At 49.0% G+C, this 26,898-nt stretch overlaps 2 protein-coding genes across 4 annotated transcripts in view; one reads left to right on the plus strand and one right to left on the minus strand.

Moving 5' to 3' along the window:
* The first annotated feature begins 28 nt into the window (after window positions 1–28).
* DHX38 (DEAH-box helicase 38) lies at window positions 29–19,221 on the plus strand. 3 transcript variants are annotated; one of them, XM_037063743.1, is made up of 28 exons: window positions 167–284; window positions 427–607; window positions 2,175–2,523; window positions 2,872–3,059; window positions 3,712–3,813; window positions 4,372–4,516; window positions 4,670–4,788; window positions 4,936–5,012; window positions 5,502–5,657; window positions 6,148–6,309; window positions 6,511–6,618; window positions 6,946–7,058; window positions 8,782–8,919; window positions 9,256–9,442; window positions 9,585–9,770; window positions 10,127–10,267; window positions 10,609–10,719; window positions 10,810–10,926; window positions 11,119–11,226; window positions 11,630–11,742; window positions 12,630–12,838; window positions 12,950–13,104; window positions 13,544–13,699; window positions 13,806–13,940; window positions 14,133–14,258; window positions 14,737–14,832; window positions 17,246–17,367; window positions 18,744–19,221. In XM_037063743.1, the coding sequence occupies exons 3-28, from the start codon at window positions 2,201–2,203 to the stop codon at window positions 18,826–18,828; spliced, it is 3,678 nt and encodes a 1,225-aa protein (XP_036919638.1). In that variant the 5' UTR covers window positions 167–284; window positions 427–607; window positions 2,175–2,200; the 3' UTR covers window positions 18,829–19,221. The 3 variants fall into 3 exon arrangements, with proteins under 3 accessions (XP_036919637.1, XP_036919638.1, XP_036919636.1); XM_037063742.1 differs by lacking the exons at window positions 167–284; window positions 427–607 and adding an exon at window positions 29–155 and having other exon boundaries at window positions 2,179–2,523; XM_037063741.1 differs by lacking the exon at window positions 427–607 and having other exon boundaries at window positions 2,179–2,523.
* Window positions 19,222–22,265: 3,044 nt separating this feature from the next.
* PMFBP1 (polyamine modulated factor 1 binding protein 1) overlaps window positions 22,266–26,898 on the minus strand; it is a 58,102-nt gene continuing 53,469 nt past the window's right edge. Inside the window, exons 20-21 of the mRNA XM_037063745.1 lie at window positions 23,967–24,205; window positions 22,266–23,569 (exon numbers count right to left, since the gene is read on the minus strand). Of these exons, the coding sequence (XP_036919640.1) occupies window positions 23,256–23,569; window positions 23,967–24,205 (553 nt within the window). The 3' untranslated portion in view covers window positions 22,266–23,255. The remainder of the gene's footprint in view (window positions 23,570–23,966; window positions 24,206–26,898) is intronic.

A 26,898-nucleotide genomic window follows, 5' to 3' on the forward strand; every position in this document is an offset into this window, starting at 1 on the left:
ACGAAACTCGGAAGTGTCTCTGAGGAGAGACCCAGAGGATGACACTCTAGCCCTGAAGGCCTGGTGGCGTTATGTCCCATACTTGGAGCCTGGAACTGGCATTTTCCGGGTTGCTCTCTATGGTTTCTTTGGACGGATAGAAGGGGCCACCCAAGGTATTGTGGGACAATAATGGCAGCTTTCAAGGTGTGGGTTTTAGATCTCTAAGGCGATCTGGGCGAGGGGTAGCGACGCCGGGGCCCCAGAATCTGGGACAGGAGGTCCGGAGAGTCGGGCTTGGTAAGGTGAGTGTCCCTTGTTTCTTGCTGACCTGCCCTTCACCAATCATGGCGGCTCCAGGCGGCAGATACCGGTCCCTCGCTTACGATCGGGCGCAGCTTTAGAAAAGTCTTGTCCCCGTTACCCAACTTACCTTACTTACCCTAGGGCTGCTGCGCGGGTCCAGCCGGTCCCGGCTCGTCTCTTTATTCTGGTCAGACCCTGCTGCCAGGCGCGGCCTCACTGACATCCAGGGATGCTCCCCGCGCGTCACCCGAATTAGCCCACTTCCAAAAGGGTAGAGCTCGGTAGCGCACCTTGTGTTTTCTCTGTCATAGTGGCATCTCTACCAGAGGTGGTCTCCTCTACTAGAATGTTGACTCCGGGAAGGCGGGCATTTTCGTCTGTTTTCTTTGTTGTATCCATATTTCCCACTACTGAATAAGTAACTGAAGGAGAAAATCCACTTTCTTTTTTTTATTGTTTTTTTCGTACTTCATGTAGCTGCTTTGTCATTAATCCTTCTCCAGAATACAGCTCCTTAAGACTTTATTTGTTCGTCTCAGCAGATAACTAACCAAAGGATCTTCCTTTGCTGTCTTTTAGAATAATGTTTCACTTCCTGTTTTCTTTTAATCAGCTTAAGTCCATCTATTTATTCACCAAACGTTTATTTTGATTGGCATTGAGTACGGCAACAGCAAGACAGGCATGGTTTTCCTGTGAAGAATGGCATTCTAGGGGTATAGTCTAGTTTAGATTACTTCTGAGCAGAGCCTGTATGGCTCTACCTTCTTATTTAGACTTTCTCACATGTATGCAGATGTCACCAATATGCAACTTTCCCTTTTCTCTTCTACTTGATGGCATTTTTAAAAACACAGCTACTGTTTCTGTGCCCGTACTGTGTGTCCAGTGTGTTTGGTGACATTAATTACAGCTGTGTAAAATATTTTGGATTCTGATGGCACACCATCACTTGAAATTTCCTTTGCTTCGCTGACTTGTTGGAATGAGGGCGACTATCCTAGTACTCAGAACTGGTGTATGTTTACAAGTGGATGGTGTGTAATAGGAGGTAAAGAGGGATTTATTACAAGTAGAGTCCCATGAAATCTTATGGCCACCTAAATACTTTTCAAAAACACTATTTTCTAACCTAGTGCTTCTCATCAGTATTTTGGTGAACATAGGTTTTTAACAAGTTTTGAAGCCACTGGAGTATGGATCACATGGATAGTGGCCTTACACACTGACATTTCTGCTGTATCTGTGAGTTTAAAAGGAGGAGAGGTAAAAGAACTCATATTAAAAAAATAGTGAGGGACCCAATCAGCGAATAGGAGCAGAACAAGTCATATAAAGCAACAATTACATTTATGTATCTCTTTATGGTTACAGAGAGCTTTCACAGATACTTTTTTGATTCTCATAATAACTCCATGGATTACATAAAGCAAGAAGTATTTCCATTTTATAGATATAGAAATTATACCTAACCAAAGATTAAGTCATTTGCTTATCATACAGGTAGAAAATGTCAAGAGCCTGGATTCCAGTTGCAGTTTCTGATTTCGAATCCCCTATACTTACTCTCTCATAGATGCCATCATGCTCTAATAAGTGTGTCATCGTGAGGCCTGGGGATGCTTTGTTGGATCCTGGTGTTTGGGGTGGATGTGTGCGTGCGTGCATGTGTTTGTGTGTGTATCTGTTTCTTATGTGTGTTGATGTGGGAATAGGATGATCTTTTGAGATTGACAACGGCTTGATGGAAGGGTCTTAGTAAGAGGTACGAAAGAAATTATGGTCTAAGGGGGGAGGTTAAATATACCCTACAACTACAGTTATTTTGGGATGTAGCAGAGCCAAGCCTTTTCACTCTTATGTTCAATACCAAATAGTTTGTCTTTCTTCCAGGGAAACCCCACCAGAGTCTGTCATGGCAGACACCAATGAGGATACCTCAATCCACAGATTGGAAGGCACTGATGGGGACTCTCAGGTTGGTGGTCTTATTTGCAAGACCAAAAGTGCGGCCAGTGAGCAGCATGTCTTCAAGGCCCCTGCTCCCCGCCCTTCATTGCTGGGACTGGACTTGTTGGCTTCTATGAAACGGAGGGAGCGAGAGGAGAAAGATGATGGGGAAGACAAGAAGAAGTCCAGAATCTCTTCGTACAAGGACTGGGAAGAGAGCAAGGATGACCAGAGGGATGCCGAGGAGGACGGCAGTGACCAGTCTGGTAGAAGTATCCGAAAAGACAGGTAAAGGCTTTAGGATGGGTTGACCCAAAGGGAATGAATATGGAGGCCAGAAAATAATGTTCCATGTTTAGCTCTCAGTTTTCCTGTAGAGCTTTATGATTTTATCATGATCTATAATATTGAAGGTAGATAGAATGTGGTATTTTCTTCAGATTTGTGGGAACATCCAAAGAAGACCAGTGAGTAGACGATGATCGTTAGAAATGCTTTGGGGTTGTTGCCATACATAATCCTGCAGTACTAGGGGATAGAGCGGAAGAGGACAGGCCATTTATTTGGCACGGGTGTTAGAAGGCAAGGTTTTTATCCTATGGAGGGGCCCTTTAACAGTTGCCTTCCCTGTTTCAGACATTATCGATCTGCTCGGGTAGAGACTCCATCCCATCCTGGTGGTGTGAGTGAAGAGTTTTGGGAACGTAGTCGGCAGAGAGAGCGGGAGCGCCGGGAACATGGTGTCTATGCCTCGTCCAAAGAAGAAAAGGATCGGAAGAAGGAGAGATCGCGGGATCGAGACTCTGACCGCAAGAGAGACAGAGGTAGCGTGCCCAGCATAGTTTCCATAGCCCGTTATGCATTTGGATTGACGCGCCAGCCTCTTTCCTGTTGTAGTTTTTATAACACTCATTAAATTAGGGAGCCTTATTTGCATAGTGTCATCCTGGTTGGTTTTGACCCTGTTGGGATTAGGAATAACAGGCAGTTTAAGAACTGTTACTTGCAACATAGCTGCTTTGCTTGAGTGCGTGGTCCTTATTTTATTATGAAACTTCATGAGAATGGGTAATATGCTTAAGAAACCACAGTTGACAATAGTCTCAGTGACAGAGAAAGGACAGTGCTATGGAGCAAAGCTAGACGTAAAATCCAATACTGGCTTTGCTGAGTATTGCTTGAGTTTTATTATTGACTTGTAACTATTAAACAGCTACTTACTATAGGTTTGTAACTATTCTTTTTTGAATTCTTACAGGAAAATAACTTACTGTGAGTTTGAAACTTTCTAGCCAATAACTATTTTCCCCCTTGAAACAATGGGGCTATGTGAGTTTCAGGAGCCCATGGATCGCATTAGAGCAGTGAGGTTGCACCTGTGAGTGAGTGGGAAGGCCTGTCCTTTCTCTAGGGTGAAGAAGGGTGGCATTTGGGATGGAACACATGTGTTCTAAGCTCTGTGTGTACTCTTGACAGATGAGCGGGATAGAAGCAGGCACAGCAGCAGATCGGAGCGGGAAGGAGGGTCAGAGCGCAGTAGGAGAAATGAACCAGAGAGCCCGCGACACCGACCTAAAGGTAGGCTGAGCCATTGCTGCTGGTGGTTTGTGAGGGGTCCAGGTATATAAAAGGCAGGGCGAACGTCTTCCATCCTCAGAGGGATTGCTGTGGGCAGAGGCAGAATTCTTGATTCCACCATGAACTTCTTGGACTGTTTGGTTCTGAGTGGGTGGGAAGGCCCTGGACCTCTCTATAAAGATGGAAATGCCCCTTCAAGGTGAAAGGTTGGTTTACTGGACACTTTTCCAAATGGCAGGAAAGAATAGGGAGCTAGGGATCAGAAAAAAGATTTAATAAAAAGAATTATTTATATTTAAAAGGTTGTGTTTACAGAGACAAATTAGATATTCCTTAAAGTGTTATAAATGCAGATGAAAATTGGACTGTTAAAATGTGGATATCTTTAAAAATTCTCAGGACCATCTTACCAATTACAAATAGGTACAAGGTTTATTGTAATAAAAACAAATCGTAATCGTAAAACAAACTTGGGAAATTGACTTTTGGCTAATAGTTTTAGAGCTAAATTGTGGTTAAATGAGATGTTTCCTATAGATGTGTCTTTTGTGGCCCCAGATGCAGCCACCCCTTCAAGGTCTACCTGGGAGGAAGAGGACAACTATGGCTCCTCAAGGCGCTCGCAGTGGGAATCACCCTCCCCTACGCCTTCTTATCGGGATTCTGAGCGGAGCCATCGGCTGTCCAGTCGAGATCGGGATAGGTAATGTTCTGGGCCGAGCACCTAGTTTCCCTGGGTGGGTGACATGTGTGGATGTAATGAGGGCAAAGGGATCTGGCCTGGGAGAGCCCAGATGGCAGCTGGGAAACATGTCTCAGCTTAGTGACTAGTGCTGCTGGTCATACTATTTCCCAGGTCTGTGAGGAGCAAGTACTCAGATGACACACCTTTGCCAACACCATCCTACAAATACAATGAGTGGGCTGATGACAGAAGACATCTAGGGTCCACTCCACGTTTGTCCAGGGGCCGAGGTAAGGCAGCATGGGAGTGGGGGGCAGGAAAGCAGTGTTGCTCATCCTGGTCAGGCTGGGCAAGGCTGTGCTTCGGAGCGTGCTGCTGGTGGCCACTGGGGATAACCTGGGGTTGTGTGGTCTGACCTGCTGTGTGTTCTCCTTCAGCAAGACGTGAGGACGGTGAAGAAGGGATTTCATTTGACACAGAAGAGGAGCGGCAGCAATGGGAGGATGACCAGAGGGTAAAAACTTCATGTGTGTGAGGGACTGAATGAAAGACGGTGGCCATCCATTGATGAATGGGTGACAGGATGTGTCAGAGCACAAGGAACAGGAGTGGCACTCTAGTGGAGTTGGACTTTGATGACAGTTTCAGGGAAGCTGAATCCTGCCAGTCCCAAAGCTCTGGAATCTCTCTCCAGAGGCACAGGCTTGGTGATGACACTTCTCACCTAGTGTAGGTCAGACCTAACTTTTCTAGTTATGTGTTGGTGCCACCCTGTGGTAAATCTAAGAAGTGCTGCCATAAAAAGTCTTAAATACAAAAGTCAGTCACTGTAGTTCTCCTCTAGATGGCTCATCTCAGAGCTGGGTGGCCTCCTGCGCCTCTTGCCAAGGTCTGCTCCATTGCACTAGTGACTTCTTACCAAACATCTCCACCCCTTCTGGTCATGTCCGGTGCATAAACTTGATTTCTTCCTTGTTCCTTTGCTTTGTCTCCTGCACTGTAGCAAGCTGACCGGGATTGGTACATGATGGATGAAGGATATGATGAGTTCCACAATCCCCTGGCTTACTCCTCCGAGGACTATGTGAGGAGGCGGGAGCAGCATCTGCATAAACAGAAGCAGAAGCGCATTTCAGCTCAGCGGAGACAGATCAATGAGGTGACGCTGCTGCCTATAGTAGTTGGAGCAGAGTCAGCTGGAGCTGGGGGCATGTGGGAGATGCAGCAGGTCATGTGCATTCACTGACAGCAGTTTGTCTCCCCGTTGCTGAAGTGCCAGATATAGCTGTAACTCTGGAGGTAGAGGAGGGGTGGGTGTGCAAATTTTCAGTAGCGTAAAAAAAATAACCCAAAACAAAACCCAACTTGGAACTTCTCTCTTTGCAGTACTTCCTTGAAGGGTGCTGGGCACAGCACCATGTGTGTGTCCCTGTAGAGGTTGTAACTGAGGTATGAATGGCTGCTTCTTGGAAACAAGACTGCAGGTCATTTAGGACTCTTTGAAGGAGCTACAGGGTAGAGAGGCCTGTGACATCCCTGCAGCTCCCATGGCTTTTCTGTCAGGGCTTGATGCATGAACTTGCTTGGTGACCTTTCAGGATGACCTTTCGGTTTCATTCTGACAGTGGCCTCTCATTGTGTCCTTACAGGATAACGAGCGCTGGGAGACCAACCGCATGCTCACCAGTGGCGTGGTCCATCGGCTAGAGGTGGACGAAGACTTTGAAGAGGATAGTGCAGCCAAGGTGCATCTGATGGTGCATAACCTGGTGCCTCCCTTCCTGGACGGGCGCATTGTTTTCACCAAGCAGGTGAGGTTCCTCTGTGTCCCGAGAGAAGAAAGCTTAGAAAGACCTGAAGGGGAAATGGAGAGAAAGAAAGGGAAGGGGGAAAGTGCCCCCTCATCACGATAGGGTAGCCACTCCTTTCATTCACTAGGGCTTTGGGGAAATGGACCTTCTTGTTAAGATTAGAGATCAGTGGGAATTTCTCTTTCCCTCAACTTCCTGCAGCCAGAACCTGTGATTCCAGTCAAGGATGCCACTTCTGACCTGGCCATCATTGCTCGAAAAGGCAGTCAAACAGTGCGGAAGCACAGGGAGCAAAAGGAACGCAAGAAGGTTGGTTTCTTGTCGCCTGGGGCTGGGGAGTCTCTGTATATTTTTTGCCCTTTAAAACTCATATTAGACCTCATAGGTGGGGTTCGTATTAGAAGCTAGAGGACACTCACAGAGCATGAACCAGCTCTTAGAGGAGAGCATTGCCTTCCTCCACCAGGGCCTCAGTCAGGACAACCACAGGGCCTGATGCTTTGGGAGCCTGTGGTTGAAGACGGACTGCCTTGTGGGAATTTACCACCTGCTGCTAGATGAAGTCTCTAAAATGGGGTCAGGTTTCCTGAACACGGTCATGTCATGGGATGGAGCAGACTTACTTGTCTTTTTCAGGCTCAGCACAAACATTGGGAGCTGGCTGGAACCAAACTGGGAGATATAATGGGTGTCAAAAAAGAGGAGGAGCCAGATAAAGCAGTGACAGAAGATGGTAAAGTGGATTATAGGTAAGTTTCCTGGCCAGCAGTCTTGGGCTCCAAAGACTGGGGCCCTCAGGGGCCCTTGTGGTGGAACTGATAAAATTCGTGGCTCTTGTAGGAAAGTGACATCACTTTGAATCTTCTGGTTTCTTCTGGCCCATTCCTCCTGGTGTCTCTCTTCTACCATCTTCAGCTTTCCCTGGCTGTTGTTCCTATTGCTGCTGCGATTGTAGGAGCTTCCTCTGTGCCGGGCAGTGTTAAACACCTCATATGTACTTGCTCATTGAATTCTCACTGTAGTTGCATGGGGTAGGTGCTGTTATTCCCAGTTCAGTGAGGAGAATGAGGCACGGGGAGATTAACTTGTTTGAGGTGACCCAGCTAGTAAACGGTAGAGCAGGGATTAGACCCAGTCCGGTTTAGGAGCCTGTGCTCAGCCACTCTGCTAAGGTGCCTTTCGTATGGGAGGGTGGGCTTTGCCCCCTTGAGATTTCAGTTCAATATGAGGAAGAACTATTTTTAACAGTTTCAAAAATAGAAAGGTTTGTCTTATCAGGTAGTGACTCGATAAGTGACATTGGTATCTAAGCCAAAGTTGGGTCAGTGCTTATCGGGATTCTCACGATGGATAGGAATCTGGACTTTCATCTCTTTAAAAAAAAATATGTGTGTATATATCTATAATTTATTTATTTTTAAAGAGAGGGGACAGGAAGGAGAAAGAGTGGCAAAGAAACATCAATGTGTGGTTGCCTCTCATGTGTCCCCCACTGGGGACCTGGCCTGCAACCCAAGCATGTGCCCGGACTGGGAATCGAACTAGCGACCCTTTGCTTCACAGGCCCGTGCTCAATCCATTAAGCTACACCAGCCAGGGCATCGACTCGCATCTCTTGTTGAAGCTCATCCTTTGAATACTCTAAAGTCCTCTTGAACTGTCATCTGATTATTCTCTGTACCCTTGTGAGAAGTGTTCCAAATGAGAAGTTGGTACCGTTGATCAGCTCTTGTTAGACTCTAGAAAATTTAATCCCTTAGGTGTAAATAGTTGGCTGACCAGGAGTGACTGGGGAATTAGAAATAGGAAGCTTGACAGAGCTCGGGGTAGGTTTGACAGAGAAAAAGTCTTGGGAGAGGGGAGGGGGGAAGATTTTGTGGACTTGTGTTGCACTGGGCTGGTGGCCTCTTGCTGTGGAGTCTTGGGAAGACTACATAGTGCTTTCGAGTCTTGGGATGTGTATGTGTGTCAGATATTTGGGTGTATTCAGAAATAGGTGAATATTAAGTCTGACTATTCTCCCAAGTCTTTGATAAAGCAGCCTTACAGACTGCACTGTCCTGTCAAGATGAGGGAGGAGGTCTGTCCTTGGTCACACCTTTGCAACCGGGACTCTTCCTTGTAGCCCTTTAAGTGTTGTGCCGAAATCACCCAAGGGTATTTGGTATAAGGTGAATTCAGCTGTCTTCTGGCCCAAGGAGACAAATCAGAGAATTCGCCCACTTGTTAATCCGTAACACCTGAGTCCCATTTAACTGTTTGGGTATTTGGTGTGTTGTAGGTGGTGGGTTCTCGCACAGCAGTTCTCCCTTGGGCTGGAGGAGGCGAGAAGTGTCCCAGATCACCTAGTGTCTTGAAGATTTATGGTTGAAGTAGTTCTCATTCTGGGGTGTAGGGAGGAGGGCAGCAACCCAATCAGGAAGGAAAATGTGGGAAATCGTGCAGGGTGCTTAATCTGCTGTGTGTTCTCAGGACAGAGCAGAAGTTTGCAAATCACATGAAGAAAAAGAGTGAAGCCAGCAGCGAATTTGCAAAAAAGAAGTCAATTCTGGAGCAGAGGCAGTACCTGCCCATCTTCGCTGTGCAGCAGGAACTACTCACCATTATTAGGTAACCCTGCCCCAGGGCTCAGGAATTTCAGGACTGGATGAGGTGCCCCCTCTGTCGCCTGTGTTTACTTGTTAGCTCTTTTCCTTTTGGGCGTTACATCTGATGGAGAAGAGAGAGGAAGCAAAATGGCATTGTTTTGTTATCATTCACTTGTTTAAACCTCACCATCTTCTAGACATGTGGTTTCTCAGAACAGGGCTGTTTTCCCAGGGAAATTCTCTCTAGCAAGCATGCTCCTTGGACAGCCAGACATGGGGATAAGAGGTAGCAGCGTCTTGGAGGCTGATGTGGTCTTCCCCTCCGGCTGATTTGCCCTTTGCCTTCTCTCCCTTGTAGAGATAACAGCATTGTGATCGTGGTTGGGGAGACAGGGAGTGGTAAGACCACTCAGCTGACCCAGTACTTGCATGAAGATGGTTACACAGACTACGGGATGATCGGGTGCACCCAGCCCCGGCGTGTGGCGGCCATGTCAGTGGCCAAGAGGGTCAGCGAAGAGATGGGGGGAAACCTTGGTGAGGAGGTGAGTGGGTGAGGGCTGAGCTGTGAGGGCTGAGCTGGTAGCTTCTGTCTATTTGAGCTGATCTGTTAAGGGCTAGGCCCGGCGTGGGTCTAGTGACAAGCTGCTACTGCAGCTTCTGAGCCATTAGTCTTATGACCTCCAGGTGGGTTATGCCATCCGCTTCGAAGACTGCACTTCGGAGAACACTTTGATCAAATACATGACTGATGGGATCCTGCTCCGAGAGTCCCTCCGGGAGGCAGACCTGGATCACTACAGCGCCATCATCATGGATGAGGCCCACGAGCGCTCGCTCAACACCGACGTGCTCTTCGGGCTGCTTCGGGAGGTGAGGGCTGTGGGGTCCAGGCTCTCTGTGTCAGTAGTGAGTGCTCAGTGTGCTCCAGGTGGGCTGGCGTCTGTTTGGGGAACCTGACGAGGTCTCTGTCAGGCCAGAGTGTCCCGAGGCCCCCATGTTGCTCGGGTCAGACGTGGTATTATAGTTCACTTTGCTCTTGCTCAGCTAAGTGACTCATGGTTCTCTTGGATGTGGCCACATGGGTTCAGTCTTCAGGATTGTTCTGCATCTGTGTGCCAGTTTGGCAGCTTTGGCTTCTCTTTTACATGGGAATAATGTTGATGAGACTAGAGGACGGAAGCCAAGGGTCCCAAACTTGTGGGGAAACCTCTGACCTCTTCTCTTAGGTGGTGGCTCGGCGCTCAGACCTGAAGCTCATTGTCACATCGGCCACTATGGATGCAGATAAATTTGCTGCCTTTTTTGGGAATGTTCCCATCTTCCACATCCCTGGTCGTACCTTCCCTGTTGACATCCTCTTCAGCAAGGTACTGGGACCTCCTTGCTTTGAACCGACCCAAAGCTCTAACGAGAAGTCGGAGGGCGCAGGATAGAGAGCTGAGTTGGGAAAGGTGCTGTGGGTTCTGTGAGGCAGATGGGCGGCCTGCAGCTCCTGGGCTCAGAGCCAGAGAGTGTGTTCTGGGTATGTTTTCTGTCGTTTCCTTGGAGCGGACCAGGGGGGTTAGTTAAGCTTGTGTACACGTGTGGCAATCCTGAAAGTCTGTTTCTAGCCCCAGGCTAGTGACTGGGTCACTGGCTCCCAGAGAGGTGCCTGGCCTGCATTTCCCTCAGCACTTTCCTCTGACGGTGTCCCCGGCTGGTGTTGCAGACCCCACAGGAGGATTACGTGGAGGCCGCAGTGAAGCAGTCCTTGCAGGTGCACCTGTCAGGGGCCCCTGGGGACATCCTCATCTTCATGCCTGGCCAGGAGGACATAGAGGTGTGTGCCTTGTTCGTGACCATGATGAAAGGGTGTATCCTGTGTGTGATGGTTTGGGACTCGAGTGTCTCACAGTTACTGTGTCCTCAGGTGACCTCAGACCAGATCGTGGAGCATCTGGAAGAGCTGGAGAATGCACCCGCCTTGGCTGTGCTGCCCATCTACTCCCAGCTGCCTTCTGACCTACAGGCCAAAATCTTCCAGAAGGTGTGACAGCAGGAATGTCTGTTCTGGGCCCTCACCTTTGGGTCCTTCTGGGTTCTCCCAGAGGAGAGCAGGAGAGGGGAGGAGTTACTTTTCTGGCAGGGGTGGGACGTACACTTTCCTTTTGGTGGTGGTGGGGTCTTAGCTACCTAAGGCCTACAGCTTTCCCTCCCTATACATCCTGCCCGGCTGCAGGCTCCAGATGGCGTTCGGAAGTGTATTGTTGCTACCAACATTGCTGAGACATCTCTGACTGTCGACGGCATCATGTTTGTTATCGATTCTGGTTACTGCAAATTAAAGGTAAGAAAAGACACAGGTGCCAGGGCCCTGGGACCCAGAGCTGTGTTGGGTGGGAAGCAGGCCCTGGTTCCTGGGCCCTCCAACGAGGGACTCACATGAACGTGCTGCTGGTTTGAGAGACTAACTTTTATTGAATTCTGAATTTGCTATGTGCTTGATTCATTTAATCCTTGTGGTTACTTGATGAGGGAGACAATTTAAAAAATTCAATAGAGATCATGGAGCTGGTGTTTCTGGGAAAATTTCTTGAGGTTCCTGGTTCCAAAAGGATGGCTGCCTGTATTGCTAAGACACTTTGCTCTGCAATGTGTAGCAGCCAGGGTTTGTCTGTGTCTCAAGGCTGCCTCCCTTTTCCTTTTTCCCGTACTCTGTCCTTAATCAGTTCTTTGCTGCCCCCTCCCAGGTCTTCAACCCCAGGATTGGCATGGATGCTCTGCAGATCTACCCCATCAGCCAGGCCAATGCCAACCAGAGGTCGGGGCGAGCTGGCAGGACGGGCCCAGGTCAGTGTTTCAGGTAGGAACCCTGTGCCAGCCTGCTTCCGGGGGCGGCGCTGGGATTGCTGAGTGTGGGGCCTGGGCTGGGGTGGCCAGGATTGGACCTCGGTCCAGCAGAGGTGTTCTGGCTCAAGGGCTGCTCCGGAGGTAGGGACTGATGGGGAGGGTGCCATTTGTTGGTCGTCTCATCATGTACCGCTGAGTGGAAGAAGCCTTTCCAGGCAGCTCTGAGGTCTGGGCAGTTGGAGGTTTAGGCAGGCCCACGTTGAATGTACTTGCAGTAGAAGACCAATAATTACAGCATGTTTTCCTTCAGAGGATAAATCGGAACAAATTACACCACTGGTTCTTTTTTACATCTCCAGTTACTCTTTTTTTGTTCTGTTTTTCAAGAATTGGGTATTCACTATAGAAATCCAGAAAATACAGAAAGATATTAAGAAAATAAAACCCCGTTACAATTGTAGTCCCAGGCTTGTTGGTTCCAGAAATTAAACAATCATGTAGGATACTATACCAGAAGGGTAAACTGGCAGGACTGAGGTTTTTTTTAAACTTTTTACTTATTTTTTAAACTTTTAATTGTTCAAGTACAGTTTTCTGTCTTTTACTCCCATCCCAGCCCACTCCCCTAGCCCCTCCCACCTCCCTCTTGTCTCTGCCCCTCCCTTGTTATTGTCCATGTGTCCTTTATCCTAGTTCCTCAGGCTGAGTTTTGAATAGGTGGAGATTTCCAATTCATAGAGAAAGTGGGGAGGGGTAAGGGAAGAAATGAGAAATTCTCCTACTTGTGGCTTCCAACTGTCCTGGCTGTGCGGGGTGCATGAGCAGTGAGAAGCGGAGATGGCGTTGCTCCGTGCGCAGTGTGGTGGTAGGTGCAGCAGGACTCGGTCTTCTCCTCGGCAGGCTCTACACCCAGAGCGCCTATAAGAATGAGCTCCTGACCACCACGGTGCCGGAGATCCAGAGGACCAACCTGGCCAATGTGGTGCTGCTGCTCAAGTCCCTGGGGGTGCAGGACCTGCTGCAGTTCCACTTCATGGACCCGCCCCCGGAGGACAACATGCTCAACTCCATGTATCAGCTCTGGATCCTTGGAGCCCTGGACAACACAGGTGCTGCAGCCCTGGGAGCCGGGCAGGGCCTTGTGGGCTCTGGCTGCTGGGTTCTCTCTTAGTGCATTGCACTGTGTTCACTGAATATCTGCATTTGCTCCCTTCTCCTAGGTGGTCTGACTTCAACTGGGCGGCTGATGGTGGAGTTCCCGCTGGACCCAGCCCTGTCCAAGATGCTCATTGTATCATGCGACATGGGCTGCAGCTCGGAGATCCTGCTCATTGTCTCCATGCTCTCTGTCCCAGCCATCTTCTACAGGCCCAAGGTGGGGAGATGGTGTCCAGCTCTCCTTTCTTCTCAGAAGTCTCAGGGGGAGTTATGGGCTCAAGAAAGGTTAGGGGGGGCAGTAGTTTTCTCCATATTATTGAAATGGAGGGATAGGAGTCATAGTGTCTAAAGAACAGTTTTGCTGTTTTCAGTTAAGCAGGTTGGGGCTGGGGTAGGGGGATGCAAAGGGCTCGATCAGTGCTGCTCAGGGAGTGTTTTGAAAATGTGCAAGAGCAGTTTTTGTCTTCTAGTACGGTTGGTTGTGCCTGAACTCACATACTAGGATATTTTATTGTGAACTGTTATCCTTCTCATATTGGTAGAGCACTGTATTGATGTGTTTGAAGTTCTGTGTGTGGGTCGGTAATAGTGTGAGAACTTCCAGCCTTTTCAGTGAGCCTGGCTCCCTGTGTTTAGAGGTCCCTCTTCCTTCCTAGGGCCGAGAGGAGGAGAGTGATCAAATCCGGGAGAAGTTTGCTGTCCCTGAGAGTGATCATTTGACCTACCTGAATGTTTACCTGCAGTGGAAAAACAATAATTACTCTACCATCTGGTGTAACGATCATTTTATCCATGCCAAAGCCATGCGGAAGGTGGGGCAGTGGCCCAGAAAAGTGGGATGTTGGCATGAGGGGTGGAAGGTATGGGAAGGAGAGCTGCATCCTTGCAGAGCCCTCCTAGAGCCGTGTCCTGTTCTAGGTCCGGGAGGTGCGGGCTCAGCTCAAGGACATCATGGTGCAGCAGAGGATGAGCCTGGCTTCATGTGGCACCGACTGGGACATCGTCAGGAAGTGTATCTGTGCTGCCTATTTCCACCAGGCAGCAAAGCTCAAGGTGAGTGCATTGGAGCTGTGGCCCCTTCCTGGCCTGGTATTTGTACACGGGCAAAGTTATTTCTTTCTCATTGCACAGTTCTGCAGATCTGGGCTTTCCCACGAGTTTGTCAGGACAGTATTAAAGGGTCGGGGTGGCTGCACAATTGAGCAGCATGTTCCCAATGAGCCACCTGTCATGTCTCTTCCCTAGGGAATCGGGGAGTATGTGAATATCCGGACGGGGATGCCCTGCCATTTGCACCCCACCAGCTCCCTTTTTGGAATGGGCTATACTCCAGACTACATAGTGTACCACGAGTTGGTCATGACCACCAAGGTGAGTCTTTTTCAAGGTGACTTGTGTGACATAGGCCCACATGGCCGGGCCAGGCCCCTTCACAGCCTTCTGGGGTGAGATCTGACTTTGGGCAGCTTGAGACCATGTGCTTGGAGGGGAGTTGAGGAAGGGTTTCGGTTGAGGGTTTGGGGAAACTTCCAGAGTTAACCTCTGGGTCACAGTGGTCTTGGCTGTGCCAGCAGGAGTCTCTTACTTTCTGCCTGGGACAAGCAGCCCCTTTTGGTTTTACCATTCAAATGGTTTTCTAAGGTGGGGCATTTTCTTAAGAATGGAGGAATTTTGGTGGGAGGAGGATTACAATTCCAGTCTCTGAGGCTTTTCCCTGCCTTCTTTAGCCTCGGGGGGCTGGGAGGTAGGGCCCCTCCACATATCTGCTAATTGTGGAGCCACCCTGGGAGGGATAGCTTGAGGCTGTGGCCCTTCTGTGACCACCACTTTGTGGCCCTTCTGCCTGCAGGAGTACATGCAGTGTGTGACTGCTGTGGACGGAGAGTGGCTGGCGGAGCTGGGCCCCATGTTCTACAGCGTGAAACAGGCAGGAAAGTCTCGGCAGGTAGGCGCCCTGCGCTTTTTCTGTGGGTTCTGTTTGCCTCTGGGATCCATGTCCCCTCAGCCTGGTACTGGAGACACATTATCATCTGACCCCTCTTACTCTCTCGGTCATAGTGACTGCGATCTGCCAGGCTGGTCTGTCCCATTTCCCCACACCCACTGCCTTTTTAAAAATGTGTTATTGAAAAGTCCAAATATTCATAAGAGTGGGGAAAAAAAACAGTATAATGAGCTACCTTGAATTTATCACCCAGCCTCCATAATAACAACATTCTGCCAGTTTTGTTTTGATTACTCCCAGCCTCCTCCAAACATCCATTTTTTCCTCTGAATATTTTATTTAATTGTACTTTTGTACTTTATTTTTAGAGAGAATGTACTAAGAATGCTTTCTTCTGCCCCTCATGATGTGTTTTTATTGTTGTCTCTTACATATACTCACTGGCTCATGCAAGAAGCCTCGAGGTGCCTCTGGTTTCCCTTGCTTCCGTGGCTGCCTCTTCCTCCTCCTTTCAGAGCCCCTGGCTGGTCTTAGGACAGGCTGTGGAAGGCCAGTTCCTGCTGTGGGCATGGGAGCCTATGCTCTGGGGGAGGGCACAGCCTCCCGGGCAGCCACTGAAATTTCTTGCAGGAAAGTGGATGTTTTGGAGCCTGGAGAAACTGCTCCAGAGTTCACATGCCCTCCTTATGTGAGTGTGTTGGGGTAAGCTTGAGGCATCCAGGAGTCATCTAAGTGGGGGATGCACTCACTGTCTCTCCTGCAGTTGTGCTCTGGTTTCCTCAGCATTGGCCTCCAGGATTTTGGCCTGCTTTTGCAAGTCAGCTTGGGTTGGGGGACGGTTCTGGAAGGATGAGCTGGGCCAGCCACTCATTGCTGATAGGTAGGCTGAGGTAGGTTTTTCAAAATGGGATGTGCAGGGGCACTGAGTGCTCGGCAGTCCTCGGGGAGGAGGAGGTTGGGGAGCAGAGGAGCTGCGGGCCTGCCCTCCAGGCCCAGAGTGAAGGAAGGGCATGCTCCGCACGGGATCTGCCGGCAGGGCCGGGGCAGGAAGAGAGCAGAGGCCATCTGGGGCCAGCAGGGTGGTGTCTGTGGCGATGGCTGGTGGTGAGGGCTCAGGTGCCTCTGGGTCAGTGGTACTTTTTCCTGAGATATTTTAAAGCATGTCTCAGACACCATCTTTTTTTCATCCCTCAATGCCTGACTTTGTATTTTTAAAAGGACTTTAAAAATTAAAATACGACCTCCATGACATTATAACTCAACAGAATTCATCCTTAGTGTCACCTAAGGCTCTAGTCCTCATTCAGATTTCCCCTTTTATCTCAAAGATAACTTTGTGTAATTCATTTGCTTGAATTAGGATCCAAACATTGGAATTTGTTGTTATATGTGTTAAGTTTTTTATTCTAGAGCAGGCTCTGCCCCACTGCTTTTTATGGTATTGATTTATTGCAGGAACCAGGTCATTTATCCTGTAGAGCAGCAGTCCCCAACCTTTTTGGCACCAGGGATCAGTTTCATGGAAGACAGTTCTTCCATGGCCCAGGGTAGGGGGGATGGTTCCGCAATGATTCAGTCTCATTACATTTAAGCTCACCTCCTTTTGTGTGGCCTGGTTCCTAATAGGCCTGGACCGGTACCGGTCCTCGACCCATAGGTTGGAGACCGCTGTTGTAGAATGATCCATGTTCTATTTTGGGCTGATTGGTTCCTTGAGGGGTTTAATGAGTGCCTCTCTTCTGTGTACTTTCTGTGAACTAGTAATTAATCTAAAACCTTGATTAGATTCAGGTTCAGCTGTTCTGGAAAAGGATGCACAAATGTAGGTGAACTTCCTTTTAGATCCTTTCAGAAGGGCTGGTGGTCCCACTGATGGCACTGGGGAACTTGCCCGGTAGCTCCACCCGATTCCTCCATTATAAATTCTCTACCTGCTGCTCCATCTCTTCACGGTCTTTGTGTCCATCATTGGCCACCATTTAGAGCCATTATTTAGGGTTGCAGAATGTTGTGGGGCTTTTGCTTTCCCCCTTCTCAGCATAGTCCTCCCCACACTGGGCCTGCACACATCTTTTGTTTGAGCGTTTCAGCCAGTTGTAACATCTTCCCTATTTCCTTACTTCATGGAGCAGTTACGAACTTTATAAGAAAAACATAAATACTTACTGAATTGAATGGAGTGCTGAGGCCTGACAGGGTTTGGGCTGAGTCATCCAGGGTCTATTTTGAATCTGTGAGAAAAGCAGGCCCTGGCCTTAGTGCTGGGGCAGGGAGCGTGTGGGGCTGCCTCTGGGAGCTGGTGTGGTTTACACAGTACCCAGCTTACAGCAGGGAGATGGGTGCAGACAAGGTCTTCTTACCCCCCCCCCCCCACCCGGTCCCCAGTGGCCCACAGTAGCTCTCCCTTCTGTAGGAGAACCGCCGACGGGCCAAAGAGGAAGCCTCTGCCATGGAGGAAGAGATGGCGCTGGCCGAGGAGCAGCTGCGAGCCCGGCGGCAAGAGCAGGAAAAGCGCAGCCCCCTAGGCAGTGTCAGGTGAGCTTTGACCTTGGGACCCTGGCTGGGAGAGAGTCCCCCTGGAAGCTCCAGGGACCAGCTTGATGGATCCACTAGCCCTGATCCAGGGTTGTGTTTTAAGTTGAATGTGTAGAGGTGTTGGTGACAGAAGTTGATGATGGTCACATGTGGGGACATGGAGGAGTTCCAGATGCACTTTCAAGGGGTGGTGATAACCTGCAATTCCTGGTCATTGTCCATTGTGTTGTATGTGGGGCCTAAGGTGGGCTGGAGTAACAGAGTAATCTCACAGCTTTACCGACAAGCCAGGGCTTGGAAAGCACAGTGGCGAGGGGAGGAGGGCCTTAGATTTCAGCGTCTGTGCTGGTGCCTGAGTTAAGTCAGTCTTCACAGTGAAGGGCACAGTTTTCCGCAAGACTGCCCTCACTTCAGACACCAGCTGCAAGCTGGGGGATACGTAGGGTCACCCCTCACCTCTGACCAACTTTTTACAGATTGGGGACCCCTGCAGACTCCCTCAGGTTTGATAATTTGCTAGAACTCACAGAATTTCAGGAAAATATGTACTTCTGATTACTGTTTTATTATAGCAAAAAAGATACAGATTGGAACCAGCCAAAGGGAGAGATGCATAGCGTGAGGTCTCGAAGGATCCCGAATGCAGAGCTTCCATTGTCCTCAGGGCCGCTTTAACCTCCTGACGCAGTGGTGTGCACACACAGAGTACCACCAACAGGGAGTCTCACCCGAGCTTCTGTGCCCAGAGTTTTATCGGGGTTTTATATGTAGACTCATAGATTGAGTCAGCATCCTTGTGGTCGACTCGGTCTCCAGTCCCCTTGCCCTCCCCAGAGGCTAGGCTCAAAGCACAGCCCCTCTAATTACATGGGTGGTTTTTCTAGCCTGGTGGCCCCTAGTCCTTAATCATCTTATTAGCATAAACTGTCAGATGTGGTGTGAGCCTCCCCCACATCCCTGCCTTCCTGCCTTGTATCAGAGACACTCCAATTCCTTAGGAAATCCCAAGGGTTTAGAGATTACTTCCCAGGAACTGGGGACGAAGGCCAGCCAGTATGAGATGCAGCTGGAGTGGCAGCCTGGTGAGGTGGATGGAAGGTTACCTCCACAGCTCACCTAGGGGATATGAAAGGAGTCGTTAAATAATCTATCTTGCATCATTCCTTAGTGGATATCAGAATGAGGTAACATTCTGCTCCCACTCGCAAATGGGGAAGGCAAGGGGAGTGGGAATGTGCTGGAGGAGAAGCCTCTTCAGCCCCAAAGCCTGCTCACATACCAGCTAGACACTGTGAGGCCTCAGGCTCCTGGTCCTGCTCTGTATGTTGGGTGGAGTGAGCAGCAGTGATCCCTAACCCCTCTTTCTGTGTCTCCAGGTCTACAAAGATCTACACTCCTGGTCGAAAGGAGCAAGGGGAGCCCATGACTCCTCGCCGCACTCCAGCCCGCTTTGGGCTGTGAGCTGAGGCTGTACTGGCAGAGCATGGGAGTCAGGTATTGAGTGACAGGAGCACCCTTGGCCTGCTGACAAAACCTTTTCGTCTCTGTGCTTTCTTCTGTGTGCATCATGGCCCCTGGGGGAAGAAGCTTCTGCTGAGGGCAGGGCTCTGCCAGGGAGGAAGCAGGAGTTCCTCAGTGCAGGTTCAGGGCCACAGAGCAGCCGAGAAGCTGCAAGAGGTGGCCGGACTCATTGCAGCCAAATAAACTGTCCCCAGGACGCTGATGTGTAAATGACTTGGCCATTGACTATGTTTTTTAACATTCTTGTGTAAAGCAGCAAAACGTACCTAGAGGGAATTGTAATTTGGTTATAATTCAGGATTTGGAAATAAATTTATTATTTGTAAAATGTTACTGGCTTTCTGACTGTTCTTTTTCCTTTACTACCCTAAATCACACAATAAAGAGAAGGTGGGCAGGACTCCAAACTGACTTTACCTGGGTGGATCCTGCTGGAAATCTGGCTCATCGTGTTTGTTCTCCAGGCAGTGGTGGCCTCTTGGACGAGGGATTGGCAAGGTGGGACACAGCTGACAGGAAGGAGAATGGCCCAAGCCACCAGCACCCAGCTCTGTGTGCCAAGCTCTTCCTAAGGATGGCGGGTGACTCGGGGGGGGGGGGGGTGCGGGGGGAGGTGAGCCGGTGTGTACCCTCTGCCCCTCCGCGTGGTTGCTGCTCTTTTGCCCAGAATGGCAGCAGTTTTGACTCCGCATGTGTCAGTTTGTGTATTGATGGAAAGCAGTGTAAATTGTTGTTTACTGACTTTCATATAAAAGATGATTCTTAGTGGAAATATTGAGTGGAGCTCAATATTTCAAAAGTAGAGTGGAGCTCACTTAGGCCTGGTTTTCTTATGTATTGTGTTTCTTCCATCACTTACTCTCCTCTCTGAAAGTTTTCTTACGTGTAAAACGTGATTTAAATGTGGCTTCCAAGTTTTTTAGAAGTAGTATGTAAATCAAATTTAAAAATGGATATTAGGAAGTTCTATAATAAATATTCTTAAAAACCATTAAAAAAAAAGACGATTCTTAGGCTGGAATCCTAGTCTTTTGTTAAGCGGCCTCTTAAGTCTGCTGAGGTAACTGGTCCTCTGTGTCACTTGTGGTCCTTATTTTGTGATTCCCTAGGGCTGGGCCTCTGCCAGGTGTGCTGGTCACAAGGTTCAGTGTTGGGGCTGCGTCACCTACAGGCTTGGGGCTAAGAAGCACCTGGATACCAGCCAGTGCTCAGCAAGAGCCCTTTGGGGGCCGGGCTCACACTGCTGACTTAGTTCCACACGCTCCCTCACTCTTCCGGGGATTTGAATTTCCATCTGTTATAACTCAACATAAGTTCAATTTTAAGTCAGTTTTATGGGTGAGTTTGGAAGTCAGGCTTTACCAGCCAGCACCAGCTATACCTCTACTTCCATTCTTTTTACCTCCAACCGCCTTTATTGGAAATGCAGGTGGAAACTGACTTCTCTTGGCTCCAGAGGGAAGAGAGAGCTTCTGGCTGTTTGCCTGGGAAGGCTTCTATCTTGGCCCCGAGTTGAAGGGTTAGCAGAAGTTGTCTACCTGCTCTGTGGAGAGAAGTAAGCTGGGTATGTAATGTATTTATTGACTTGAGTTTGGGATGCAACAGAACAGGAAAAAAGACTGGCGTTCCAATTGTGGTTTTATTACTAACAAGCTATGACCAGTCACAGACTCACCTTCAGTGCCAGGTCCTTTAGATGCCAGAGAGGTTGTGACAACCATGAGTCCCATTCAACCTTCTAGTTTAAAAGCAAGAACACCTGGCAAAGGACACTTGGCACACATGGGCGCCACAAGAGGAGTGGGAAGGCTCCTCTTTGCCAGGGGCGCTACCTGCATCTGTTTTGGTTTTGGGACTTTTGCCTAAGTCTGCCCCTGTCTCTCCAATCTTTTCTCTTTAATTGGCAGACCATTTCCATTCAGATCCACTCATAAGTTCCTTTTAGCTTTAACACTCTGATTCTTACCACCATTTCCTGATAATAACCCACGCTTTTTTAGAGGTACAAATACATTTCTGTGTCAGCAGCCCTGAAGCAGATTCCTGGGACTGGATTTCAGACTTCTGGGTGCGAGGAAACAGTGAGGCCACTGAACTGGACGTCTTTACAGGGGTCCCCTGCCTTGTACTCAGTCACGGGCATCTACCCTTTAATGCCTGGTCAGCAGTAACAGTGCTTTAGACACAATGGAAATGTCAACAGCTGAGGGCCCCGGGTTGAGATAGGGGACTCATTCTGGGGACCCCCGGGCTTGCTTGCCAGGCCCTGTCTATGGTAGGGAGCCCCTCTTCCCTTTAGTAAGGAGGCAGGGTGCGGGGGCTGATGTTTGCTGTGGGCTCCTTTAGCTCAGGGGGAGAAGAATTGTACTCCTGGGAGAAGAGGACCTGTTACACAGGGTTCTACCGGCCCCAGGTATCAGAATCTGGGGGACATTCTCCCACTGGGTGGCTGAAGTGCTTATTTTATTTATAATCCTTTTGGCTAGGTCCTAGCTTTACAGTCATTTTCTTTGTCATTATTTTTTAGAGTAGTTTTAGGTACACAGCAAAATTGAGCAGGAGGTACAGAGATTTCCTGTGTAGTCCGAGCATATGCACAGCCTCTCCTGTCACCACCGCCCCCCACCAGGGTGGTATATTTGTCACCACAGGTGAACTTATACTTCTTTATCCCCCAAAGCCCACAGTTTACATTAGGGGTCATTGGTGTTGCATTATTCTGTGGGTTTGGACAAACGTGTAATGACAGGCCTATTATTAAGTATCATACAGAGACCATTTAAAAAAAAAATCAGCCCTGGCTGGTGTGGCTTAGTGGTTGAGTGGCGGCCTGTGAACCAAAGGGTTGCTGGTTCCATGCCCAGCCAGGGCACATGCCTGGGTTGTGGATCAGGTCCCCAGTGGGGGGGTGTGCGAGAGGCAACCACACATTGGTGTTTCCCTCTCTTTCTCCCTTCCTTCCCCTCTCTAAAAAAAATAAATAAAATCTTAAAAAATATATCAGCTATTCAAACTACTTTTTAGAAACTAACTTTGGTTATTTCTTAAAGAATTATAGGCAGGCAACACTCAGCTTCCCAGCCCTTTATCCTGTCTTTAGAGAAACTGTATTTCTCTGAGTCTGGCCACTCTCCTCCATCTATCTGAAGGCCAGATGGCTAGGAGACAAGCTGGTGTTTTTCTGGCTCTGCTGCCCCTTTGCTCCCCTAACGCGCTACCTGCTCAGCTCTGGTGTGATTACTCTACTGGAAATCAAAGGCAACTTTGAAAAAAATGTACAGCATTCAAAGCACCCAGATATTGTTACTTTCACCAAAATATAGTGCATGAAACCTTTTTGTAAATGATAAACAAAATGCGTTCTTTGTAGACTGCACTGGAGATTTTAATGACATTGAACTATTGTTTAAATAAATGGTCCACCGGCCGGAACTAGGAAGCTATTATTAGTACCAGATACTTGAGTCTTTGTTTTCTTTTGAAAACATGTCCTCATTCTAAGTGAAATGGAGGAAGACAGTCAAAAAGAGCAGAAACAAACAGACAACACCCATCACAAGGGAAGTACCGGATGTGCCCATCACCCTTGCCTTACACAGCACTTCTGGAATTCGCCTTTCCTGGGTCCTGGCATCCTACCTTGCTATGAGCAGTGACTTTTCTTCGCTTTTGTTTGGCTGGGGAGGGAGGCAAGAGCATTTAAGAACTGCTACCAACTAGTGGGTTGCTTCCTCTGCTTTTCCTTCCCTTCCACCCAGAAATGCAAGCACTTTCATTTCTTTTACTTTACCTTTGTAGCTATTTCTCTCAATTTCCTATGGACTAGAAATAGAAATTCCAGACATGTACTCAGTTTAACAAAATCCTGCCACAATAAAATGGTTTAGCTGTCCTTGGAGTTTGTTATAATGGAATTTTACTTGTACTGAGCTGGCTGGGGAGGAAAATAAAATTGTTAAAAGGAAGAATACAATGTGGTGGCCAGGGAAAAGGCAGTCTCTCCCTCCTCCATTTGGAAAAATGCATCACTTATTTCTCTTCCTTTCTTTTGGGCCTTAGGATTACTTCCTTTTTGAGGTTTTCAGACCCTTTCTTCTTAAATTCCAGACAGAGATGGAAAGAATAAAAAAGGAGCTAGTTATTCCTTGTAGGTTTATAAACCAACCCAGAAGCTCACTTTGGGAATTTCAGCTCCCTATAGGTGTGAAAGAGACCCATAACTTAGAATCCGGAGAAATCGGGATGGACACACTGCAGGGGGCTGAGAGGGGCAGAGGTGCCTGCAGGGCACCAAGAGCCCACAGACTGCTGTGCTCATGTCTTTATTTTAGAGCCTGGGCCTGGAGATGGTCCTATGGGTCCAAGGCTCACTCTACTGTGGGAAGTCGACAAAACCCAACAGTGTTAGCATATTGCAAAATAGGCTGGGACCTTGACATGTTCCCGTAAGCGCTGATCCAGGTCAAGAGAGAGGGCTGGGAACTCACTGTCCTCTGAAAAACACTGGTGGAAATGGTGCTCAGGGCAAGGTGCTGATTCCAGTAATATGAGGAACCTGAGGGAACAGGGAGGAGGTGACAGTCTTGATTTAACGAGAAATTAATGAGGTGACTCCTCAAGGACTGGCCTGTGGCCAGGCGGCTCTGTTGCAGTGTGACTTGCTCCTGGGGTAACACGGAGTCTGCGTGGCAGAACAGGTAGCTGTGGACCCAGGCTATGCAGGGGACAGGCCGCTCTTTTGGGGTGTCCAGAACACATGACAGGAGGAAGATGCCTATTCTGCCTGTTCCCCTTTGGTCCTCACCATTCCCAAAGGGGACTGGTCAGGGTAAGGGATAGATCTGAGATACGAGGCATTCGGGTATCAGCCAAAATTCTTAGAGCAACACGTCATGTCTATAGACAAGGAAACTATGATCTCTGGTACTGAGTCAGCAAGAAACAGATCTGTGTTCTTTTCTCTATTTGAATTCCCGATCCAGTGGCCTCTTGAAGAATACCATCAGGCTGTCGTTTTTTTGACCTATGGGACTAAGATGACATCATAGTGAGTATCAAAAGACAAGTGGCAGACATACCTGAACAGTGGGGGATCCCGACAAACTTGCTGACATCCATTCTTTGCCTCATGTCCTGGGTGGTCCCCCTCCAGCCCAAGGTGCCACACAATTTCCCCCTTTGTGTGGACTCTGTTTTGCTTGGGCCCAGGGCTTTGGTGCACAGCCTCGAGTGCCCTGATTTCAACTTCTTCTCCTCTATCTCGCACTTCAGCTTCTTGTTTTCCTGTTGCAGGTGGACCATCACATTGTGGAGGTGGCTGGGGAGGCAGAGGGAAGCGCTGGTGGGTGTTTGGTATGCGACAGCTGCAGTTCCCCACGGGAAGGACAGATAAAGGCCCCGACCGGAGGGCCACAGATGTCTGGTTCCTTCCAGAGGAGTACTTTCACACATGTTCCATGGGCATAGATGCCTATGTGTGTTCCCTGGGAGAGGTGCAGGCCTGGGGTCAGGGCAGACTCCTGACCCACTGACTTATCTCAGCTCTGGCTCTGTTTTCTCATTTTTAGGTGGGGACAGTTGAGTTTGACGAATGATGGGAATGTGATTGGAAGAGCCAGAGGCTGTCACAAACGACTGCTTGGTTTCTCATAGCTATGCCTTGGAAACACTCTTACCCGGCTCTGATGCTTAAGTCCAAGTTCTTTCTCATCCCTTTGCTGAAAGATTGAAAGCACGGGGATCCGGCTCTGTTGAGAGCTTGGGCAAGTAACTTATCCCCATTTTACAGATGAGAAAACAGTGGCTGTGATGTACACAAGGGAGGAAGATACCTCAGCACATCCCCATGGCTCAGCCAATGGCAGCTGTTCATATCAACGGTTATATTTCTCCAAATCAAATCGAGGGCAGTGGGGGCATTGGCTCTGGAACCAAGCTCCCCGAGTCGGAACGCTGGCTCTGCCGCTCACTAGTTGTGAGACCGCGGGCAGGTTACGTGGCCTCTGATTTCCTCTTTCCTCATCCGCGAATGGGGAGCATAATTGTGCCTAACTGGTAAGGTCTTCTGAGGATTAAATAAGTGAATACCAGTAAAGTACTTAGAACAGTACCTCACATGTGTGCATAGTAAATATTAGCGGAGCTATTGCTATTATTCAAAGATAGCTTTCCTTCAAAAAGGCTCAGGCCCACTTGAGAATGAAACAGAACTACTTGGAACTTGGCACAGTGTAAGAAAAAGCCTGATGTTCTCGGTTACCCTCAGATTCTGACAATTTTTCTTTTAATCGAACTCTTTCAGAAAGTATTTTTGTCCTAGTAAAAACTTTCATGTTTTTTTTTCCTAAAGAAAATTAAATAAAGTATCCATCCTCAGTTTCTTCTCTGGCCACATGCCTTGCCCTCCTGTTCTTCATAAACCCGGCCAGAGTTGAAGACGCCCCCTCCTTTGTCAACCCTCAAGTCGTAACCACATTCCATATGTCCTGGGCTTGCAGGTGGGCTTGTCCTTGGCAAGGCCCCTCCCCTGGCTCGCTGCCTCTCTCACTGTTCCACTCCTGTCAGCCTCCCCAGTGGCCTCTCCGTTCCTATCTCCCTATTCCAGCGATCTTATCCTCGCTTTCAACTTGGCCACCCCCTTTAGGTCAAAGCCAGGAACTGAGCTTTCCACGGATCGGTTCTAGGTGTGCTGACATACCTCCACCCTTGGTGCAGGGGGTGGAGCAGCCGCTGATTGGTCAACTTTGTCAAAGCAACCCCATCCCAGACACTCCCAGTGTGCCAAACAAATGTGGTCACTTTCTAAGTGTTCTTTGACGGAAGGTTGGGAAGCACTGCCCTAGAGCTTGTCATTACCTATTACTATACTGCCTCAGACATCTCAGTTTTAGACATTCATATCTCTGCCTCTATTCGTGAACTCCCAACAGGCCTCTCCTACCACATTCTCTGACCCAGCTCTGACCATGAAAGGGAAGCAAGGCCACAAGGGAGGGTAAGAGCAACAAATGGAAGGAACAGGGTCCCCAAATGACCACATGGGACAGAGGAACCCCTCCAACCTGGACCTCTCACCTTCTAGAGATGTTCCTTCATTTGGAGATCTCTGTTAGAGCAGCTTGGCCCCTACTCTAACTAATACAACCTGCTTTCAGTGCCCATGACCTCTGAGAAACACAGAAAATGACAGTGGGGACTTCCGCCAAGATGGAGGCATAGGTGGAAACACTGTGCCTTCTCCCACAACCAAGTTTGAATACAACAAAGGCTTGGAGAAACAAAGACACAACCAAAGGACAGAAAATTGAATTATACGGAAGTCCGACTACATCTAACCGTTCAACGGGGACGGTAAGAGGGGTGGAGCCAGCAGCGAGCAGGGTCGGGCAGGACAGGGCCCCCGACCCAGGCGCGCAGGCAGACAGGAACCAGTTGGGGTGCGGGGCAGACCGCGGGCGCATATTCGCGCACAGTGAGACAGACCACGCAGGCCCCAGGGGGTGAGGGCTGACGGCGGTGGCACACTCGTGTGCAGTGGGACGAAACGCGTGGGCCCGGTGACTGACGGCAGCAACTGTGGCACCGGTGAGGGCCGTGGCGGCAGGCGGTGGACAGGACGCCATAGTCCCTCTTTGACCCCGCCCCCACCTACAACGACACAACCCAGCGACTGAGTTGCCCTGTTCTAGTGAACACTTTAGGGCTCTGATCCTGCTATGGAACAGGCACGAACAACCCGAAAGATGGCACGAGAAGAACTCAAAGTCCCAGAGCCAATAGCTCTAAGCGACCGAGAAATTGCCAGCCTCTCAGAAGCACAATTCAGGACACTATTTCTCAGGATGCTCACAGAACTGGTTGATTATAGTCACAAATTAGAGGAACAAAGTTACAAATTAGAGGAACGTGTGAGGGCTGGACTGATTGAAATGAAGGGAGATGCACAGGAAACCAATAGTGATGGAAAGGAAACGGGGACTCAAATCAATGGAATGGACCAGAAGGAAGAAC

The sequence above is a fragment of the Sturnira hondurensis genome, unplaced genomic scaffold (assembly GCF_014824575.4).
Source record: "Sturnira hondurensis isolate 20B ecotype Veracruz unplaced genomic scaffold, ASM1482457v3 Scaffold0014745, whole genome shotgun sequence".
Lineage (NCBI taxonomy): Eukaryota > Metazoa > Chordata > Mammalia > Chiroptera > Phyllostomidae > Sturnira > Sturnira hondurensis.